This window comes from Martes martes (genome assembly GCF_963455335.1).
Source record: "Martes martes genome assembly, chromosome: 13".
Lineage (NCBI taxonomy): Eukaryota > Metazoa > Chordata > Mammalia > Carnivora > Mustelidae > Martes > Martes martes.
The window spans coordinates 91,420,981-91,438,425 of NC_137901.1; the positions used below are offsets into that span (position 1 = coordinate 91,420,981).

General features: G+C 55.7%; 1 protein-coding gene across 7 annotated transcripts in view; it reads right to left on the minus strand.

The window, feature by feature from the left end:
* RIMBP2 (RIMS binding protein 2) overlaps nt 1-17,445 on the minus strand; it is a gene marked incomplete at both ends in the record, with an annotated part of 78,944 nt that overhangs the window by 19,661 nt on the left and 41,838 nt on the right. For all 7 annotated transcript variants that reach the window (XM_080822166.1, XM_080822161.1, XM_080822165.1 and 4 more), the window contains 5 exons: nt 246-404; nt 2,661-2,804; nt 4,615-5,076; nt 6,604-6,755; nt 15,267-16,079. In XM_080822166.1, coding sequence (XP_080678292.1) covers nt 246-404; nt 2,661-2,804; nt 4,615-5,076; nt 6,604-6,755; nt 15,267-16,079 — 1,730 coding nt within the window. The remainder of the gene's footprint in view (nt 1-245; nt 405-2,660; nt 2,805-4,614; nt 5,077-6,603; nt 6,756-15,266; nt 16,080-17,445) is intronic.

Below are 17,445 nucleotides of genomic sequence, written 5' to 3' on the forward strand. Positions count from 1 at the left end.
GCACCCCAAGGGTCCCAAACAGACTCCCCCGAGCCCTTCCTCCTGGGCTTGTGTGGCAAGGGCAGGACGGGAGGTTGGAGGCGTTTCCCAACACAAACTCCACAATAAGGAGGAAGCAGACCCAAACCCACAGGCTCTGCCAAAGCCGGGCGAGGCCTCCCGGAGCCGCTCGCAGCCCCAGCAGAGGGACAGGGAAGGGCAGCACCAGGCCGCAGGGTGGGAGCCGGGGACCGGGGGCCACTGACCTTGAGGGCGTTGTGGGAGGTACCGCTGGGCCTCCTCCTGCCCCCATCCTCCAGCTGCATCTCGGAGTAGAGCTCCTCCTCGTCCTCTTCCATGATGTCCGAGAGGTCAGAGCCCCGGCTGCTCTCCGTGTGGTACTCGTCTCCGTGGCAGCAATGCGGCTGGGGGCCGAGAGGGGACGCTGTGGGGGCCGCAGCATGGGGGCCACCCAGGCCCTCCTCGCCCCCCTCCCCCTGCTCCACTGGCTTGCAAGCCCCCCGCTCACGATGTGCATGTGTGTGTGTGTGTGTGTGCATATGTGCATGCGTGTGCGTGTGCTGAGGAAGGCCCGAACATCCCCATCCTGTCAAGCTCTGGGAGCCAGGAGGGCGGGGACAGCCAGCCCAGGTCGGCCAGCTCTGAGCCGGTGGTGACAGGTGGAGACCCTGGCAGGCTCCAGGGCAGCAGGGCTCAGGCACCCTGCATGTGTGCAATGGAGAGCCATGGGGTGGGAAAGTGCGTGCACGTGCACCACGTACAGGTATTTACGCTTTTTGCAAATACCATGTCGCCCAACATGCTCACGCATCCTGCGTTGTCTACAGAAGAGACGGGCCGGGCAGGAGACGGGCCCCCTGCTGAGGCTGGGCTCACGCTGACCCCTGATGGAGACGGTGACATGCGTGGGCACACAGACACGGCCAGCCCTGGCCACGCACGGTGACACCAGGGGGCTGCTGCTCCCACATTCACCAGCTCAAGTGTTTGCAGCGAGATATGTGATGCAGCAAGAAGCCCTCTGCAAGCCGGACAGGTCAGACGGACCACCGCGTTCTGTCCTTGCTGGATGATGCTGCTTAAGAACGGTGTCTTTACTTTCCAGGTAGGCGACGAGGCAAATGCATTTAGTAGCAGTTCAGGGCACGTTTATTAAAAATACTCCAGGGGCACCTGGGGTGATCAGTCGTGAAGCGTCTGCCTTCGACTCAGGTCATGTTCCCCGGGTCCTGGGACTGAGCCTCTTATCAGGCTCCCTACTCAGGAGGAAGCCTGCTTCTCTCTTTCTGTCGTTCCTTCTGCTACTCCCCCTGCTTGTGCTCTCTCACTCTCAAATAAATAAAATCTTAAAAAACAACAACAACAACAAAAAACTCCACTTTTCAATTACTAGCCCAGATAAAGACATGCAAGCGTTTCTGGCCATGTGAAGTCGGTGGCCTGCTGGAGGCAGGAGGCTCGGCGTGCCTCGAGGGGAGAAGGGGCCGGGGATTCTCAGTCTCAGCTTCTGCGGCCTTGGGGAGGGCACAGTTCCAGCGGCAATTCTTTTACTCGGGGGCCAAGTAGAAGACATTCCAAGAAGGGCTTCAAATACACAAAGAGCAGTCTGGTTTCAGGTGGTCTTCCCCAGGTGTCCAGGGCGCATGGCCCCAGTCTGCCCAGTGAAAGGGAGGAGCCAGTCTGATGGAGCTTCTGGAAAGGACTTTTTCTCCCCAAAAAGTCCCAAGACTTTTTTTCATGTCCCTTTCTTCCTTCTTGGGGCGCTATCACGTAAGGATGTGATTACTGGAGCTATGGCAGCCACTTTGTAGCCACGAGAGGAAGGCCAAAAGTATGGATGATCCAGAAGCCAGAGCCCAGGCACACTGCACAGCTGAATCAGCCTAGCGACATCCGTCCTCCTGAGGCTTCCCGCTATCACGGGTGGGGAAATGCCGTCATCACCTTCGTCATTATTAGGGGGGCATTCTGTGTCTTATGTTCAAATGAGTGCAAGTAGAACGATTTTAATCTTGCAGACAAAGAGCCAGCTGGCTGGATGAGCTGGGCAGTCTGCATGCCGAGCTACAGCTGGGCGGCAGCGGGGCCAGAACATGACCCCACGTGTGGAGTCCGAGGCCCCCGAGGCCACAGTGCTGCCCTGCCTCGTGGGTGCCACTATCCGCTGTGTCTTCGTGCCCTGATGTGCCCACACTACCCGATTCTCCAGGCCTTCCCGTCTCTTGCCCAGACAATCAGGGTGCTTCCATTAGGGTGCATGTGATCTGAGCCTGGAGCCACAAGGTAGGTGGGACACAGCTGCTGCATAGGGCCCTGGGCAGGGAGGGGGGCACTGGCAGCTCATGGTGTAGGCATAGGATGTGGGTCCTCACGTTTCTGGCCCCCCGTGATGCCTGGCACAAACCAGATGCCCCACAACACTGGTCTGATTAAGGAAAGCGGGTGAACCAACTGTGGGTTTCTCCTCAATTGACCAGGTGGTCACCTGTAGGTTTACCTGACCCACCTGACTGTCCTCGTGACCAGACGCCAGCACAGGGTGGTTGGGGAGGGTGGGGGCCTCCCCTATGGGCTTCTGGAACTGCCCCTGGAGGAGGTCAGTCTCGGGAGCTCTGGCTGAGGCCAGGGCAGGCCCGCGGGGACAGCACTCTCACACTCACCTGCTTGCCGAGCTCCGAGCCTTTCAGAAAGTCATCCACCGACGCGCCTCTCCTCTTGATTTCCGGAGACTCGTAGCTGTCCTCCTCATCGGAGTTCGTGTACTGCCCACCACCCCTCTCCAGGAAGATGCTCCTTTTCTCTAACTTGGAAGGAGAAGGAAAGGAGCGGTCAGGAAGGGCTAGCGAGCGGCAGGGGGCGTCGTCCCTGTGTCTTCCAGGCTCAGCCTCTCCTTCACCCAGCCCCCGGGCCCTCTGGGAGCCACCACAGGCAGGGACCTGTGTCCAGTGGCCGAGCACTGGCCTCAGTGCACTGTCCCCTGTCCCTTACCAGAACCACTTCCCGTCTTTGCTGGAGGAAACCTGGGGATACCAGTGGAAAGTTCTCTCTCCATCCGGATATTGGTCTGATCAATCAATGCTTTCTTGAGAACGGCATTCAGAGGTTTGCTTTCCCTCCTTGCCTCCCAAAAGGTGAGCTGGCGTGGGGGCGAGCGTTCCCCGGCCTGGCTCCAGCTGGCTCTCGGGACCCCGCCTGGGGGTATTAGAGCTGCAGGAGGTGCGGCTGCATCCCAAGGAGCAGAGGGACACCTGCCCCCCACTGCCAGGCCCTTCCTGCCCACAGAGCTTCACCAAAAGCATTAAGCACCACCATCCGGGGCCGGGCTTCTGTCTCATGAGAGCACAGCAGGGGTGGGCCCACGATAAAGGTGTGTATTGGAAATACTTCTTCCCGTCCAGGGTCACAACGAGTGTTGAATTGTTTTTTTAAGTATTTGCGGCCCACACTGAACCACCTGGGGGAGCTCACACACAGCCTGGGTTTCCGGTGTTTCAGGAGGACTGACAGCTGTCACTACCTCTCACATCCCCCCTGCCCCCCATGTGGCCTGTGTATGTGGCCTGGGTCACCCAGCTCTGACCTTTAGGCTCTGTAGCCTTCCTGAGGCCCCTGACCTGGTCCCCAGCCCAGGGCCAGGCTGACCAAGACCATGGGACCCCCAGGCATCAGCATGGATGTCTACATCTCAGAGCAGACGCCCCAGGGCTCCCTGTCCTGGAGGGAACTGTGGCTGGATGGGCGGAGCCAAGCGGGATGCTGACCACCACTGTTGCCTCGGCCGCAGCCCTGACTGCAGGCCGCAGCAGACATGCCGGGCACCCTGGTAAGCCAACACACCCGAAGACCAGACAGGGCTTTGTCCTGGGGCGGGGGCAGGGGTACGCGATCCAGCCCAGTTCCAGACCCCACTCTCCTGTGCCTGGACAGGGCACCACTTCCCAGGTGTTTTCTACGACACCAGGTCTCACCCCAAGTCTTGTTGGGAAAACAGCCCCACCACAACCCAAATGCTCCGGCCCCATGGCCCAAACAGATCGGGTAACAGGCACGCGAGTGTATTTTTATAGGTGCACTTCTGCACGTAGGATATGTGCATATGCACACAGCCGTCTATATGTGCGCATGTGTGTGCAAGCATGTCCACCTGCACGTGTGTAGGAGAGCACAGATGGAGAGATGCATGCACACACGTGCGCACACGCACACATATGCGTACACATGTGCACAAAATGTACAGACGCGCGCGCACACAGCTGCGGCTCTGAAGCACACAGAACCAGGACGTGAGCCTCATTCAGGAAGAAGGTCCCCGAGCCGACTGCAGAAGGCCCCTTTCAGACCCTCAACACAGACCAGAGCCTGGGTCGTGGGCTCTCACGGCCTGGCGTCCGAGCCAAGCCAGGCTGGTAGAAAATCACTGGATTTCACGTACTGAAAACACATTTTGATTCTATCTGGATCTGGCTGAGAAAGTAGTCCATGGGGATGCGGAGGCCGTGTGACATCCCCCCGCCAGGCCAGCCAGCCCCCGAGAGCCAGCGCTGTTCCTCCACAGACCGGAGGGTGGGGACGGGTGAGGGGTGGTGGAACCAGCAAGGACAAGCCCGGCCTTACCCTGCTGCTCTCGGCCACTCTCTGCGCGGCTTCCCGGGCCATGGCCTTGGCGACAGACGTGGAAACCGGGGTGCCCTGTGGCTGCGGGAGGATCCGGCTGGGCGAGGGGGACCGCCTCCCCGGGCCTGAACCCTGCAGGCTGGGCGGCTCCAGCATGTGCCCGTGGGCCGGGGCCGGGGCCCCACCCTGCTCCCAGGCCCCGTCCATGGCGACGTGGGGACCCAGGTGTTCATCTTTGGTATCGGGGGCTCCGGCACTTGCTAAGGGCTTCGGTGTGGGAGCAGTTCTCGGGTGGGGGGTTGGAGGCACCAGGAGGTCGGGGGGAATGGCAGCAGGGGCAGAGTCCACGGACTCGCCCTGGGCAGAGAGGGTCCGCACGGTCACGCCCTTGGCTTCCAGGCTCCGCAACCGCATGGTCTCCACAGCTATGCTGTCCGCCACGGGGGAGATGACCTCAGCCACCTGTGCACAAAGAATGCCCATCACAGGCGGCCCGCCTGCCCGCAGGCTCTCTCCCTGCACCCTGCCAGACAGGGCCAGCCCCCAGACGGCCACCCGTGCCCAGGTGCTGGGGCCCGCTCCATGCCCAGCTCAACTGCATGCCAGAGAGGGTGCCAGCGGGGCGTGGGCTGGAGACTGCCACAGACCCCACCCCCTCACAGCTGGTGGAGGTTCTTGGGTCCCAACGGGGGCCAAGCCTTTCATTCCATGTCCAGGTCCAATCCAGATATAGGTGCGGGGGCCTCAGAGGCATCAGAAACCAGGTATAAACTGCCAGTTGGACGAGGGGAGGGGGGCCAGGCAGAGGCCAAAATGGGCTTCCTGCTGTCAGAGAGAAGGACACACTTCTGCAAGAGCATAGCCTGCCTGCGGGCTTCCCCATAGAGGGGGAGCACAGGGGAGTCCTGGGGGAAGAGAGGAGCACAGGGGAGTCCTGGGGGAGGAGAGGAGCACAGGGGAGTCCTGGGGGAGGAGGGGAGCACAGGGGAGTCCTGGGGAAGGAGGGCGAGCACAGGGGAGTCCTGGGGGAGGAGAGGAGCACAGGGGAATCCTGGGGAAGGAGGGGGCGCACAGGGGAGTCCTGGGGGAGGAGAGGAGCACAGGGGAGTCCTCGGGGAGGAGGGGAGCATAGAGGAGTCGGGGGAGCACAAGGGAGTCCTGCGGGAGGAGGAGGAGGGCACGAGGGAATCCTGGGGGGGAGAGGGGAGCAGAGGGGAATCCTGGGGAAGGAGGGGGAGCACAGGGGAGTCCTGGGGAGGTGGGGGCACAAGGGAATCCTGGGGGGAGAGGGGAGCACAGGGGAATCCTGGGAAAGAGGGAGGCACAGGGGAGTCCTGGGGAAGACGGGGAGCGAAGGGACAATGCCCCTGAGGTGCCAGTTCTGGAGGACCAGGCAGTAGGAGCTGAGAGAGGCACCTGCATCTGATGCATCAGCCCTGGGTCCTCTGGGGGAACAGGATGGGGGTGGGAGATGGACAGAAGCTTCCTCAAGCCCGTGTGTGTACCATGTGCCGGGACAAGGCTGGGGCCCATACGGGGTCCCTACGGCGGGCGTTAAGGACACAAGCATTCTGGGAGCCAGGCCAGCTGTGCGTGGATGTGCAGATGTCCCCCTGCCCCTCTGGCTGGTAGCATCAACTTTTCAACAACAGCTGGTGGAGCCTGTGAGCCCGTCATCACTGAGGGAGGCCTGATTTTGCGGGGCTGAGGGGCGAGTCATCAGCGCTGAGGGGAGAACAGGCACTGCCCGCCGAAGGTCAGGCAGTGGCCGTGGGAGTTGGGCAGAGAGAACTCTGGGAAGGAGGAGCCGCAGGAGAGAAGGGGCCATCCGTGGGGGCCCCGGGGGGCCGCCGCAGGTGCTGTTCAGGACGTACTTGTGGATCTTGCTGGGGGAGAGAGGGACGCGCGCCCCCCTTGTGCTCAAGGGGGCAGGAGCAGGTGCGGGTCAGTCCCTAGCAGTCCCCACGCGACCCCCCAACCAGAACTCACCCTCTGCCCTTTTGCATACACGCCGTAGCCAGACACGTTGGCCCCGTTGGACAGCCCAGAGGTCGTCAGGGCGGGTGGCTTCCAGGAGACCTGGATGGTAGCGGGGGTGGCCCCAGCATGGACGGTGACATCTTGGGGGGGCGCCGGAGGGCCTGGGGGCACAGAAGACAGCACCGTCAGGGCACAGCCCTCTGGCAGGTGAGTGGCCGAGAAGCTCACTGCTCTCACCTGGAAAGCGCCCTGGGTCAAGTCTCCGGGACGGGAGGCGAGAGGGTGCGCCACACCACCACACGGGAGGGGAGGGCAGGGCAGCAGGAGGGCAGCAGCTCCCAGCCTGCGCCCCAGCCCCGAGACTCGCCTGGGCGTCCGTCCGCCCTCTGGGACCACCTGTGCCCTGTCCCCAGTCTGCCAGCGTAGACGTAATCACCCAGGGCCATGGGACTGGCTCAGGACGCATCAGGGAGAGCCCAGCCTTGGGCAGAGGAGAGAGCTCCCTCCCTCCCTCCTTTCTCCCCTCCTTGCTGCTTCCCCCTCCCTCCCTCCCTCTGCTCATGGACTTGAGAGAAGATAGGTGTGGACCACATGTCCCACCCCATGGGAGGGCACAGAGCTGAGCGACTGTTGTGCCATGGCCAGTCTGAATGTGCTGTGTGTCGTGAGCAGCCAGTCCAAGCCATGCTGAGGCCATGGCCATGGCCCCGGTCACGCTGGAGGCTCCCAGGGACAGCAGGATGGCCCGTGCTGCCCACCACCCTTTCCTCCACGTCTGTACACACTTCTCCACATCCTCCTTTTGAACATAGCATTTCACAGGGAAAGGAACGTATTTCTAACTGCCAGGAGGACGTCCCCAAGGCCCACAGACTGCACGACCTCGCAGTAGCTCCCCCAAAGTTTGCAATTCCGGGGGGGGCCTGTCCCCTGAGGATTCTCTGCATGCCATGCACGTCTCCTCACTGTGTCCTTTCCATCATGGGATCTTCATGCGGGCCTGGGGTTCCAGCGTGCCCCCACTCTGCACGTGAGGAAGTTAAGGTTCAAGGTGCTGAAAGCAGGCTCACGCCCACACTTCCCTGCAGACCATGTGCAAAGTCAGAGACGAGTCCGCTCTTAGTAACACACTGTGATGAATGGCTTCAACGTCTGCACAGCCTGGCTCAGAAGTGAAATTCTACCAGGATGGTTCATTTAAAGGTGACATATTGCCGAAGAAAGGTGTGTTCAGAGTCTGACTCAAAGAGCCGGTGTCCCATCCTTCCCCATTCCCCCGCCACTCTCCCACTCAGCCCTGATTTGGCTACGGCAGGATACCAGGTCTTGGCCTTACAACCAAGACGGCCGGTTGTATCATGCTAACATGCAAACGAGGCAGAGGCAGAATAGGATGGAGATAAGAAAGTGGACACTAGAGCCTCCCTGCCCAGGCTCAAGTACCAGATCCGCCAGTACTGACATGGGACCTTGGACAATGGTCTTTTATTTAGTTAGTTTATCTTAAAACAGACAAAATACAGTGCCTGTTGGCAGCAATGGCTAGGAACTAAAACATCATCACGATTATTATTTTACTCCTGCTCAGACAGCTGTGCTTGGTTTCCAGACTTCTGTTTCAGTAAGACGTGGCCCTGTGGCCGACTCCTAGTGGAGCATGGGCAGAAGCGACGGGTGCCATGCCCAGGCGAGCCCACTGAAGGCTCCCCAGGTGAACCTGTATGGTCCTTCTCCCTCTGGTTGTCTGGGAAGGAGGTGATCCCTGGGGGCAACCTTAGGAGCCACAGAGTAGAAATGGTGAAACCAGGAGATGGACATACCTGGGTCCCCAAATCACCACCGGAAGAGAGCGGTCCATCAGGGAAATCTGCATCAGAGCCAGTCACAAGCCAGCTCCAGAGACACCACGGCTTCCAACATACAGTAAATCAATACGGCCAAATCCATCAAGCCACAAGATGAAATGAAACTGATGCGTGGGTACAGTGCTCGTACCAGTGCACGGGCTCAGAGTATGTGCCACCTACATGCTCGCTGCTATTGCTTCAACTTGACTCCAAAGGCACTGGGCTCCTCACCCTCCCATAAAAGGTCTTGAAATCTCCACCCTCTACGTCAGCGGATTATGCCCCTTGTGTGGAGGGCACAATCCTTTTGGTCAGGGTCACTTGTTCTGATAGCTGTTGGTAGTTGGGTGGGTCTGATCAGACTCAGGGGATTTTGTGATGATGAGTCTGGTCTCTGTCTCTGAGGGGGACTGTTCTTTCCTAAGCACTATCTGCATCAACTTGAGTGCTGTCCATCTCCCTTCCCTGTGATCGGTCACCATGGCGGACTCGCCCTGCAGAGCGTGGGAAAGATCATGGAGGCCCTCAGCCACTCAGCTATATCACTGCCAGGGCTCTCGGAGACACTGTAGGGCACCACTTCCCCATAACTCCCCAACACTGCCCTCCTGACCTGGTAGCATCATAACATGAAAGCAATCAGTGGTTCTTGTCAGAGCCAGGCTGCTCTCCTTTGCTGACGAAAAACACCCAGCAATGGGAAAAGGAGCCATGCCTCATGGTGGAAATCAGCACCTCGAACCACTTCATAAAGCCTCCCGTGAGTATGCCCTGCGTGATTCAACCTACGCTACAGGGTAGAGAGAAAGTGGACAGCATGTGATCTGTACCTTGAAAGGTGGGAAACACAATAGCAAACCCTACACTTAACCAAATTCCTCTTCATTCTCCCTTAGAAGTCTGCCCAGCTCACTTGTACGAGAGATGGAGTCCAAGCAGGAAGTGGTGGTCTTGCTGGATTGTGGAGTTAGAAGTCGGTGTTCAGTGATGGCGGACATGGTAGAAATTGAGGAGAGTGGTCTCAGTGAGTGACGATTCAAGGCAAGAGGATCCGTAACCTCTGCGAGCCCATCCCCCTCAAACTATTCAGTGACCCCTAAATCATGCCTGTGCAGGGCCGGCAGGAAGACAAACAACATAAAGGAAAGTAAACAGCCAGAAATCTGTAGCGTTCAGTACTGATTCTGGAAGCTGCCTAGTGCGACGAGGAAGAATTTGGAGTTCAAGTCCTTCTAGGTTAGAGAAGCTTGAGCTTGCTGTTGGAGACACAGAAGGTCCATATCACAGAAATTGGGATTATACCTCAGAGCTAAGGGCCACATTCTAAAGGCAAAAATGAAATATACTCACTGAAAGAAAGCTGAAAGAAGCATCTACAGGATTTAGATATGTCACAAGTAATATAAGTGTTAGAATAAACTTCAACACTCTGTAGAGGTGTTGTTACTGCTGTTACTGAGGAAGAGAACAGAATCCAGAGCCTCTCCTGGGCACAATCTACAATGTCCAGTACACAACGGAAGTCACCGGATGTGGAAAGAAATGAGAAAATATGATACATAATCAAGAGCAAAAACAGTCAGTAGAAGCAGGCCCACAGATGACCCAGGTGTTTGAATTAGCAAAGATTTTAAAATACTTATTAAAAGTAAGTAAAAGAATGTATAAGCAAAGATAAATGTGGTAAATGAAGAGATGGGAATCCCAAGAGTGATAAGTAAATCTTTTTTTTTTTAAAGATTTTATTATTTATTTGATAGACAGAGATCGCAAGCGGGCAGAGAGGCAGGCAGAGAGAGAGAGGGGGAAGCAGGCTCCCTGCTGAGCAGAGAGCCCGATGCGGGGCTCTATCCCAGGACCCTGAGATCATGACCTGAGCCGAAGGCAGAGGCTTTAACCCACTGAACCACCCAGGCGCCCTGAGTGATAAGTAAATCTTAAAAAGAACCAAGTGAACATCCTAGAATTGAAAACTACAATGACCAAAAAAAAAATTTCAATGTTCTTTTTTTTTCATTTAATGTTCTTTATAGCAGATTGAACACTGCAAAAGAAAGAAGAGATAAACTTGAAGACAGAATAATATAAATTATCCTGACTGAAACATAATGAGGAAAATGATTTTAAAAAATAAGTAGGAGTTCATAAATCTGTATGACAACAGCAAGCAATCTGACTTAGCTATAAACAGATCCTCAGAAGGGAAAGATAAAGTAGAAAAAAATCTGTGGAGATATAAAGTCTGAAATTTGAAGATAAACTACCACCCTTAGATCCAGGAATATCAATAAATTTCAGAAAAGATAAGTAGAAGTAAAAGTAAGCCTAGGCACATTAGAGTCAAATTACTAACCATCAAAGACAAAGAGAAAAATCTTGAAGGGACCAGAGAATGAAGGGGACAACAGGAAAGAGAGCTGACTCCTTACACAAATAGGAAAAGCCAAGAGAAAAGGAATGATATTTGCACAGTCCTGCAATTTAAAAAAGTCTAGAATTCTATATCCAGAGAAAAAAAATATTTTATTAAGTTTTATTTATTTAAGTAATCTCTACAGTCAACATGGGGCTCAAACTCATGACCCCAAGATCAAGAGTTGCACACTCTTCAACTGAGCCAGCCAGGTGACCCCAGAGAAAAGATATTTTTAAATAAAAGTGAAATGATGAGATTTTGTTTTTTAAGATGACCAAAAGAATACTGAAAGAGAAGCTAAAGGAGGTTCTTCAGAGCTGAAAGGAAATCATACCAGCTGGAAATATAGACCTACAAAAAGGGATACAAACTGGTGGAAATTGTAGATATACTGGGAAATACAAAAGGCGTTTTTGTCAAATTCTTCAAAGGCGATTAAAGCAAAATAATAACAACGTATTGAGGAGTTTACAACATACGTAGAAGTAAAATATATAAAAACAATAGTAAAAATGAAGAAACATAAATGGAATTATACCTGGTACTATTCTTTCCTTGTAAATATGTTATTAATGTAAGCTAGTTTTTAAAAAATTTTAGTTATTTGAGAGACAAAGATAGTGACAGAGATAGTGAGAGTGAGCACAAGTGGGAAGCAGAGGGAGAAGCAATGTCCCTGCTGAGCAGGGAGCCCTACACAGGGCTCAATCCCAAGAGCCTGGGTCATGACCTGAGCCAAAGGGCCACTGGGCCACCCAGACACGCCTGTAAGCTAAGTTTTAATAAGTTAAATATGCATGTGTTACTCCCTATAGCAATCTCTAAAACAAGAATACAAAGAGTTATAGCCAAAAAAAGTCAATAGAGGAGGAAATGGAATAGAAAAATACACTTAGTGCACCCCCCCCAAAAAAGGCAGGGAAAGATAAAGAGAAAAACAAGACAAATGAAAAACAAAGAGCATATGGCAGACTTAAACCAAGTCATACCAGTAGTTGTACTAAAAGTAAAGAAACTAAAGATTCCAATTAAAAGGCACAGATTGTCATATTGTTATAACACCACAACCCAACTGTAGACTATTCAGAGGAGGCATACTAAAAATAAAGATACAAAGAACTTGAAAGTTTAGAAAAAGATATAACATGTAAACACTCAGCATGAAAAAGCTGGTGGTCATATGAATATCAGACAAAGCAGACTTCAAGACGAGAAGTAATACCAGAGACAAAGAGGGGCATTTCGTGATGAGAAAGGGGTCAATTCATCAAGAACTAACAATTTAAATGTGTATGTACCTAATAACAGAGCTTCACAATATATAAAGCAAAATGAGAAAACTAAAGAGAAAAAATAGACCTATAGACAATTCTCAATAGCTGGAAAGACTGAGCAGACAAAACCCAGTACGGGTATGAAGATTTGAAGAATTCTATTAATAGGTCTCTCGTGCCCCGTCTGGGAAGTGGCTTGCCATTCCTGCAGCCACCGGGCACTCTACACACAGGCTTCTGGTCGTGATCTGCCTTGAATCTTGGAAGCCACAAATATCAAGCCAGCCCCAGCAGGCAGGGGGACAGTATAGCTCGGGAGAAATTCCAGCCCGTCTCTCCTCACTCAAGCACCTGGTACACCTGGCACTGGGAGGGTGGGGGATGTACAGGGCAATGCTTAGCCCAGGCTTAAGGGAAGAAGTCTGGCCACCTCCACTGGGCAGGGCTGGCCTCTGCAGGGACCACAGGATACTGAGGCTGCCAGTTGGAAATGACATGCCTTATTTGTCTAAGCCCTTTTGAGAGTCTTTTTCAGAAGATGGTGTTTGCAGTGTTGCAAACCCTAAAGATCATCTTCAATTCTGATATGAAAACTACCTCTGAATCCAGCTTTCAACAACCCCACACCTAGAACTGAGGTGCCACAGTGGCTCCCACTGAAAACACTACGTTCCCTGCCCCCTACAATTCACACGGCCAGTGTCACCCTAGAGCACACACACTACCCATCCCTCTGCTGACAGCTGTCCCTGGGACGAGCTCTGTGACCTTGTGACCCCACCTGTGATCTCCTGTTTCTAGTATCGGCTTGCTGAGGACCCAAAGATCTGTCTCCCTGGGGGGGGGGGTGGCTCCTCATAAAAGGGGGACTCTGGAATGCGTGGTGCCAGCCTTCTGGCCGAGTGCCTCACTCTATCCAGACTGTTTTCTGAGGGCTAGCTTTGTATCCTGGAGCTGATGTAAGAGTTCAGGAGCCCCATGAACTCTTTCAGGGTCCCCCTGATCACCTGGCTCTGGCACTGTGATCAGCCCCAACAAGGGACGCTGATTATGCTAGCAGGCCTCATTAGTCTTAAGGACAATGGTCCAGAGCCGAAACCACTCTGGGATTTTCCTCAGCACTCGCTTCTACATAAAGTGAAGTCACAGCTGAGGGACGGGGTTCTACGGGTGAAGGAAGACTTAGAACCGCTGTACCGCCAGCCCCAGCCCAGTCCCCGCGTGGGCCCAGAGATGCTGGCAGCAAGGGGATGGCTCTTCCGCCCGTCATGTGGGGCAGAAGTCATATCTGACATGAGTTCAGGAATGGGCTGGTCTAGGAGCACCCCTTTTGTCCCACACAGGGAGAAAAGAGGCAAGAGGCCTGCCTGGAAAAGACGAGGCGGCGATCTCCCCGAACCTCCATTCACTGCACTCACCGCGGTCAGAACATAGTCCACTGCGTCCCCCCACACCGGAATTCATGCTGAAACCCTAACCCCCTGGTGATGGTGTCAAGAAGCAAAGCCTCCGGGAGGAGCTGACGTCATGACCACGGAGCTCTCAGAGGGCCATCACGGCCCTTACAAAGGAAGCCCCACAGGTGTCCCTTGTCTCCTCTCCCCTGTGAAGACATGGGAGAAGATGCCGCCCATGAACCAAGACGCGGGTCCTCTCCAGACCTGACTCTGACTTCAGCCCCCGGGGCCGTGAACACCGGCTATGTGCCGTGTGTTTGGGGGTCAGGCAAGGGCCAGGATGTCAGGGACGGGGAGCTCACCTGTGGGACGCGCCCTGGGCTCACACCTGGACCCCATCCTCTCCATTTCACTGTGAGCTTCTCTAGAAGCCCCTCCTGGTGGCCCCGGTGCCTGTGTTCCTCACCTCCCCTGAGCCCCGCCCCCAGCCCGGTGCCTGGTGTTTCTTGTTTCTTGACCCCCGCACCCCCAGCACTGACCACGTGACTGCACAGTAAGCATCAAGGCAAAGAGGTGTTTTCATTTTCCCGGTATTCCCGGTGGACACCGTGGCCAGTCAGGAGATCAAAGCGTCACGGAAAACAAGTGCGCTGACCCTTTACAAATCCCTTCCTACTCAGACATCCCTCCCTCCTTAAGGTAGCCCCTTAGTCAAGCCCCACCTGCCCATGACTTTGATGCTTTGTAGGTCAGACTCTAGTTGATGGTGGGTTTTGCAAATGCTGGAGAACACAATGAAACAGAAGCGACCCCAACACGAACCAAGAAGCCCATCCCGTGTTCAATGGGAGACTTGAGGCAGCAGGTGCAAGTGCTCCCGGAGAAGAAATGAATTGTTTGTAAAACCCACTGACCAGTGAGGTTGGGCGGGGCCGGATTACTTAATCACAGGGCTAAGTCCAACAAAGAGGATGCTGAGACAGGCGTTTCCAGGGGATCTCGTGAGTAACCCAGGACGGAGAGAGGCTCTAGAGGAAACAAATTATGCCCCCAAATATTCTTACAAAAATTACCTTCTTTGCTCTGAGAAGGCTGCTCTTCCCCCAGGTGTCTGAGTCCCCACCTGGCACATCGAGCCTGCTCGGAAGGGGCGCCACAGCTAAGACCAGCGCCACGGAAATTTCTGGAGGGCGGACTGCCCCGTGGCAGCACCGGGAACCCGGAAACGAGCAGACCTGGCAGGCTTGTGCACCCGATCCGCTCTTCACGATTTCCTACGGTTTCCCGTAGCAGATACGCCCAGAACCCAGAGGAGCGTCGACAACAGCATTTCACACCTTCTCCACAAATTCAGCCACGTGTGTGATCCCAGATGAGAGACAAAGAACGGTTTTGCAGGAGGGGAGGCACTTGGCCTGCCGTCCCGCTCCACGAGCACACATGTGGGAGGGACCCCACGGGGCAGAAGTCCTCTCGCGCCCCCGAGGGTGGCCTCTCCGCCTCTGTCTTTTCCAGGCAGGCCTCTTGCCGACGCCAGTGTGAGAAGCAGCATCTTCAAAAACATGGTCCCTAAACGAAATTCCCATAACCTCCCCCCGTCTCTCTCTCTCTCCCTCGCACACACACATTGCTGCGTCTCCTTCCAGAACTGTGCTGGCTGGGTGCCGTCTTCCCTGCCTGCTCCCGCACCCCAGCCCTCCCCTCTCCCTTGGGGTCCCCATGGGAGGACGGGCCTCACCTGCAGGCAACGTGGAGAACTCCACAAAGGCCTCCTTCTTCTCCCGCTGCTCCAGGGGTAGCTGCCACGGCATCTGGTGGGGCTTGGCCAAGACCTTCACCTTGTACGCCATGTTGGGCCTGAGGTTGAGGAACTGGTACTTGTACCTGGCGGCCTTGACGACGTCGAGCTCCTCCTCGTTGAGGAAGATGACGTGGCTGTAGTTGCTGTTGGTGGGCAGCCAGGAGAGCTGGGCGGAGATCTGGGTGATGTTGTCCACCCTGAGGTGGGACGGGGCCACCACCACGTCCTTGCCCACCAGCAGCGTGCACTGGAGCTCGTCCGAGCTGCCCCTGCTGGTGATGCATTGCACAGAGATGCGGTAGGTACAGGCCGCCGTGTTGAGCTTCTCGATGAGGGCCTTGGTTCTGCTCCCCAGCATGAGGCTCACGCGGGTCTCCTGGTCCACCAGCACGTTGTAGCTGCTCACGGTCCCCCAGCCCGGCGGCACGGCCGGGGGCTCCCAGGCCACAATGACACTTCGGGCGAGTTGCTTGATGAGGGTGATTTTTCTAGGGTAAGGCACGATGTCTTCTCCGATCTCGTCGATGTTCACGCCCAGCGTCCCTGCACCGTTGTCCGTGACGCCAGTGTCTATGTGAGTGGGGGCGTGGAGGTCCAGAATGTTCTCCCCCTCCATGCCGATGCTGGCGTGGTTGATGAGATTCTGGTCCTGTTCAGTCCCCAGCGTGCTGGCCAGGCGCGACTCATTGTCCTGGACAAAATCCACAAAGTTGGAGGGCACCAGACCCCTCTGCCCGTCCAGGAGCTCACCTGTTGGCACAAGGGCAGTGAGATCACCTGACCGTCCCATCAGGGCCCCCGAGGTCCCGCCCCATCATCTGTGCGGCTCCTCAGTGGGGCCATCCGGTCGAGCAAGAGGACCACAGTGGATTCCATAGGTCTTTACAGAAGTCTGCCCCAATGTCCCCTCCTCAGGACCCTGCTCCTTGCCACCTGCTACCCCCGAGTCCATCAGGCAGGACAGCCTCCTCCTTCCTGTTTATCCTGAGCTGACACCACGGTGTTGACGTTGACGCAGTAAATGTCTCAGACAGACCAACAAACATGCATGGAATGAGGGCTTCGGAGGTAAAAAACCCAAAAACCAAAAACCAAAAACCATCATCCTATTATCTTTGCCAGGGTGATTCTATGAACAGGAACTAAAAGGTGACCTTCCCCCTTGCAAAGCACCGTGTACGTTCTAATGAGGTCCCCAGCGTGCCACCTGCGGTGACGGAGAGACTATCCGCGTGATGCCAGACCACATGTAGGTCGAGTGTCAGGAAATGTTATCAGATTAGCTCTTGTGGCGACGGGCAGCCGCAGGGAGAACCTGTTCTTGTTTTGTGAAATGTTCTCTTTATAGCTGGGCTCAAAGCCTACTAACAGCAGGGGCCTGAAAAACCGAGATGGGTTTGGAAGAACCTCCAAGACGACGCGGCCCGGACAATCTTCTGGCACCAGCAGGACAGGGATTCCCCCCAGTACCTGGCGGGAGGCTGGGGGTGCTGATGCTGGGGGCCCCCGCCTCGGGGGACGTGTGATGGACCCCAAGGAGGGCATGTGACCATTTAATGGGCCCTGGATTCTCCCGGAATGAACAGGGACGCCGACTCTGCTCCTGGCGCTCTGTCCTCTGGAGGGCATGGGTCTGGAGACAGCCCACCCCGGCTCGCCTCCAGCACGCTCGCACACGGGGAGGGGGTGAGGACGACACTGATGGGGATAAGCAAGCCCGCCGCGCAGCAGGCCCTCTTCCAGCCACCCTGCACCACAAGTTCCTCAGGCCGGCCCAGGGCTGGGCACGCACACTCTCTATTCTACTTGGAGGGAAGCTTCCCCCTGCCGCACAGGCAGCGGACCCCTGAGCTCTGCGGCCCTGTGTGATCAGGCCTCCAGAAAGCCAATGTGGGCACAAGGCCCGGTGTGAATATTCCAGAGATTCCGAGCCAGGGTTTTCTGGTGGCTGCCATGGGCACATGTTTCTACACCGGTCTGAAAACCAGTGAGCGTGCTGTGAGCTCAGGCTCTGTTGTTGCCTGTCGTGGAGTTTCTGGGGTGGCCCACAGTGTAGCTGCTGTCCACCAGATCGGGAGAAGCCACCAGGCCTCGGGTCCAGCAAACACTGGCGTGA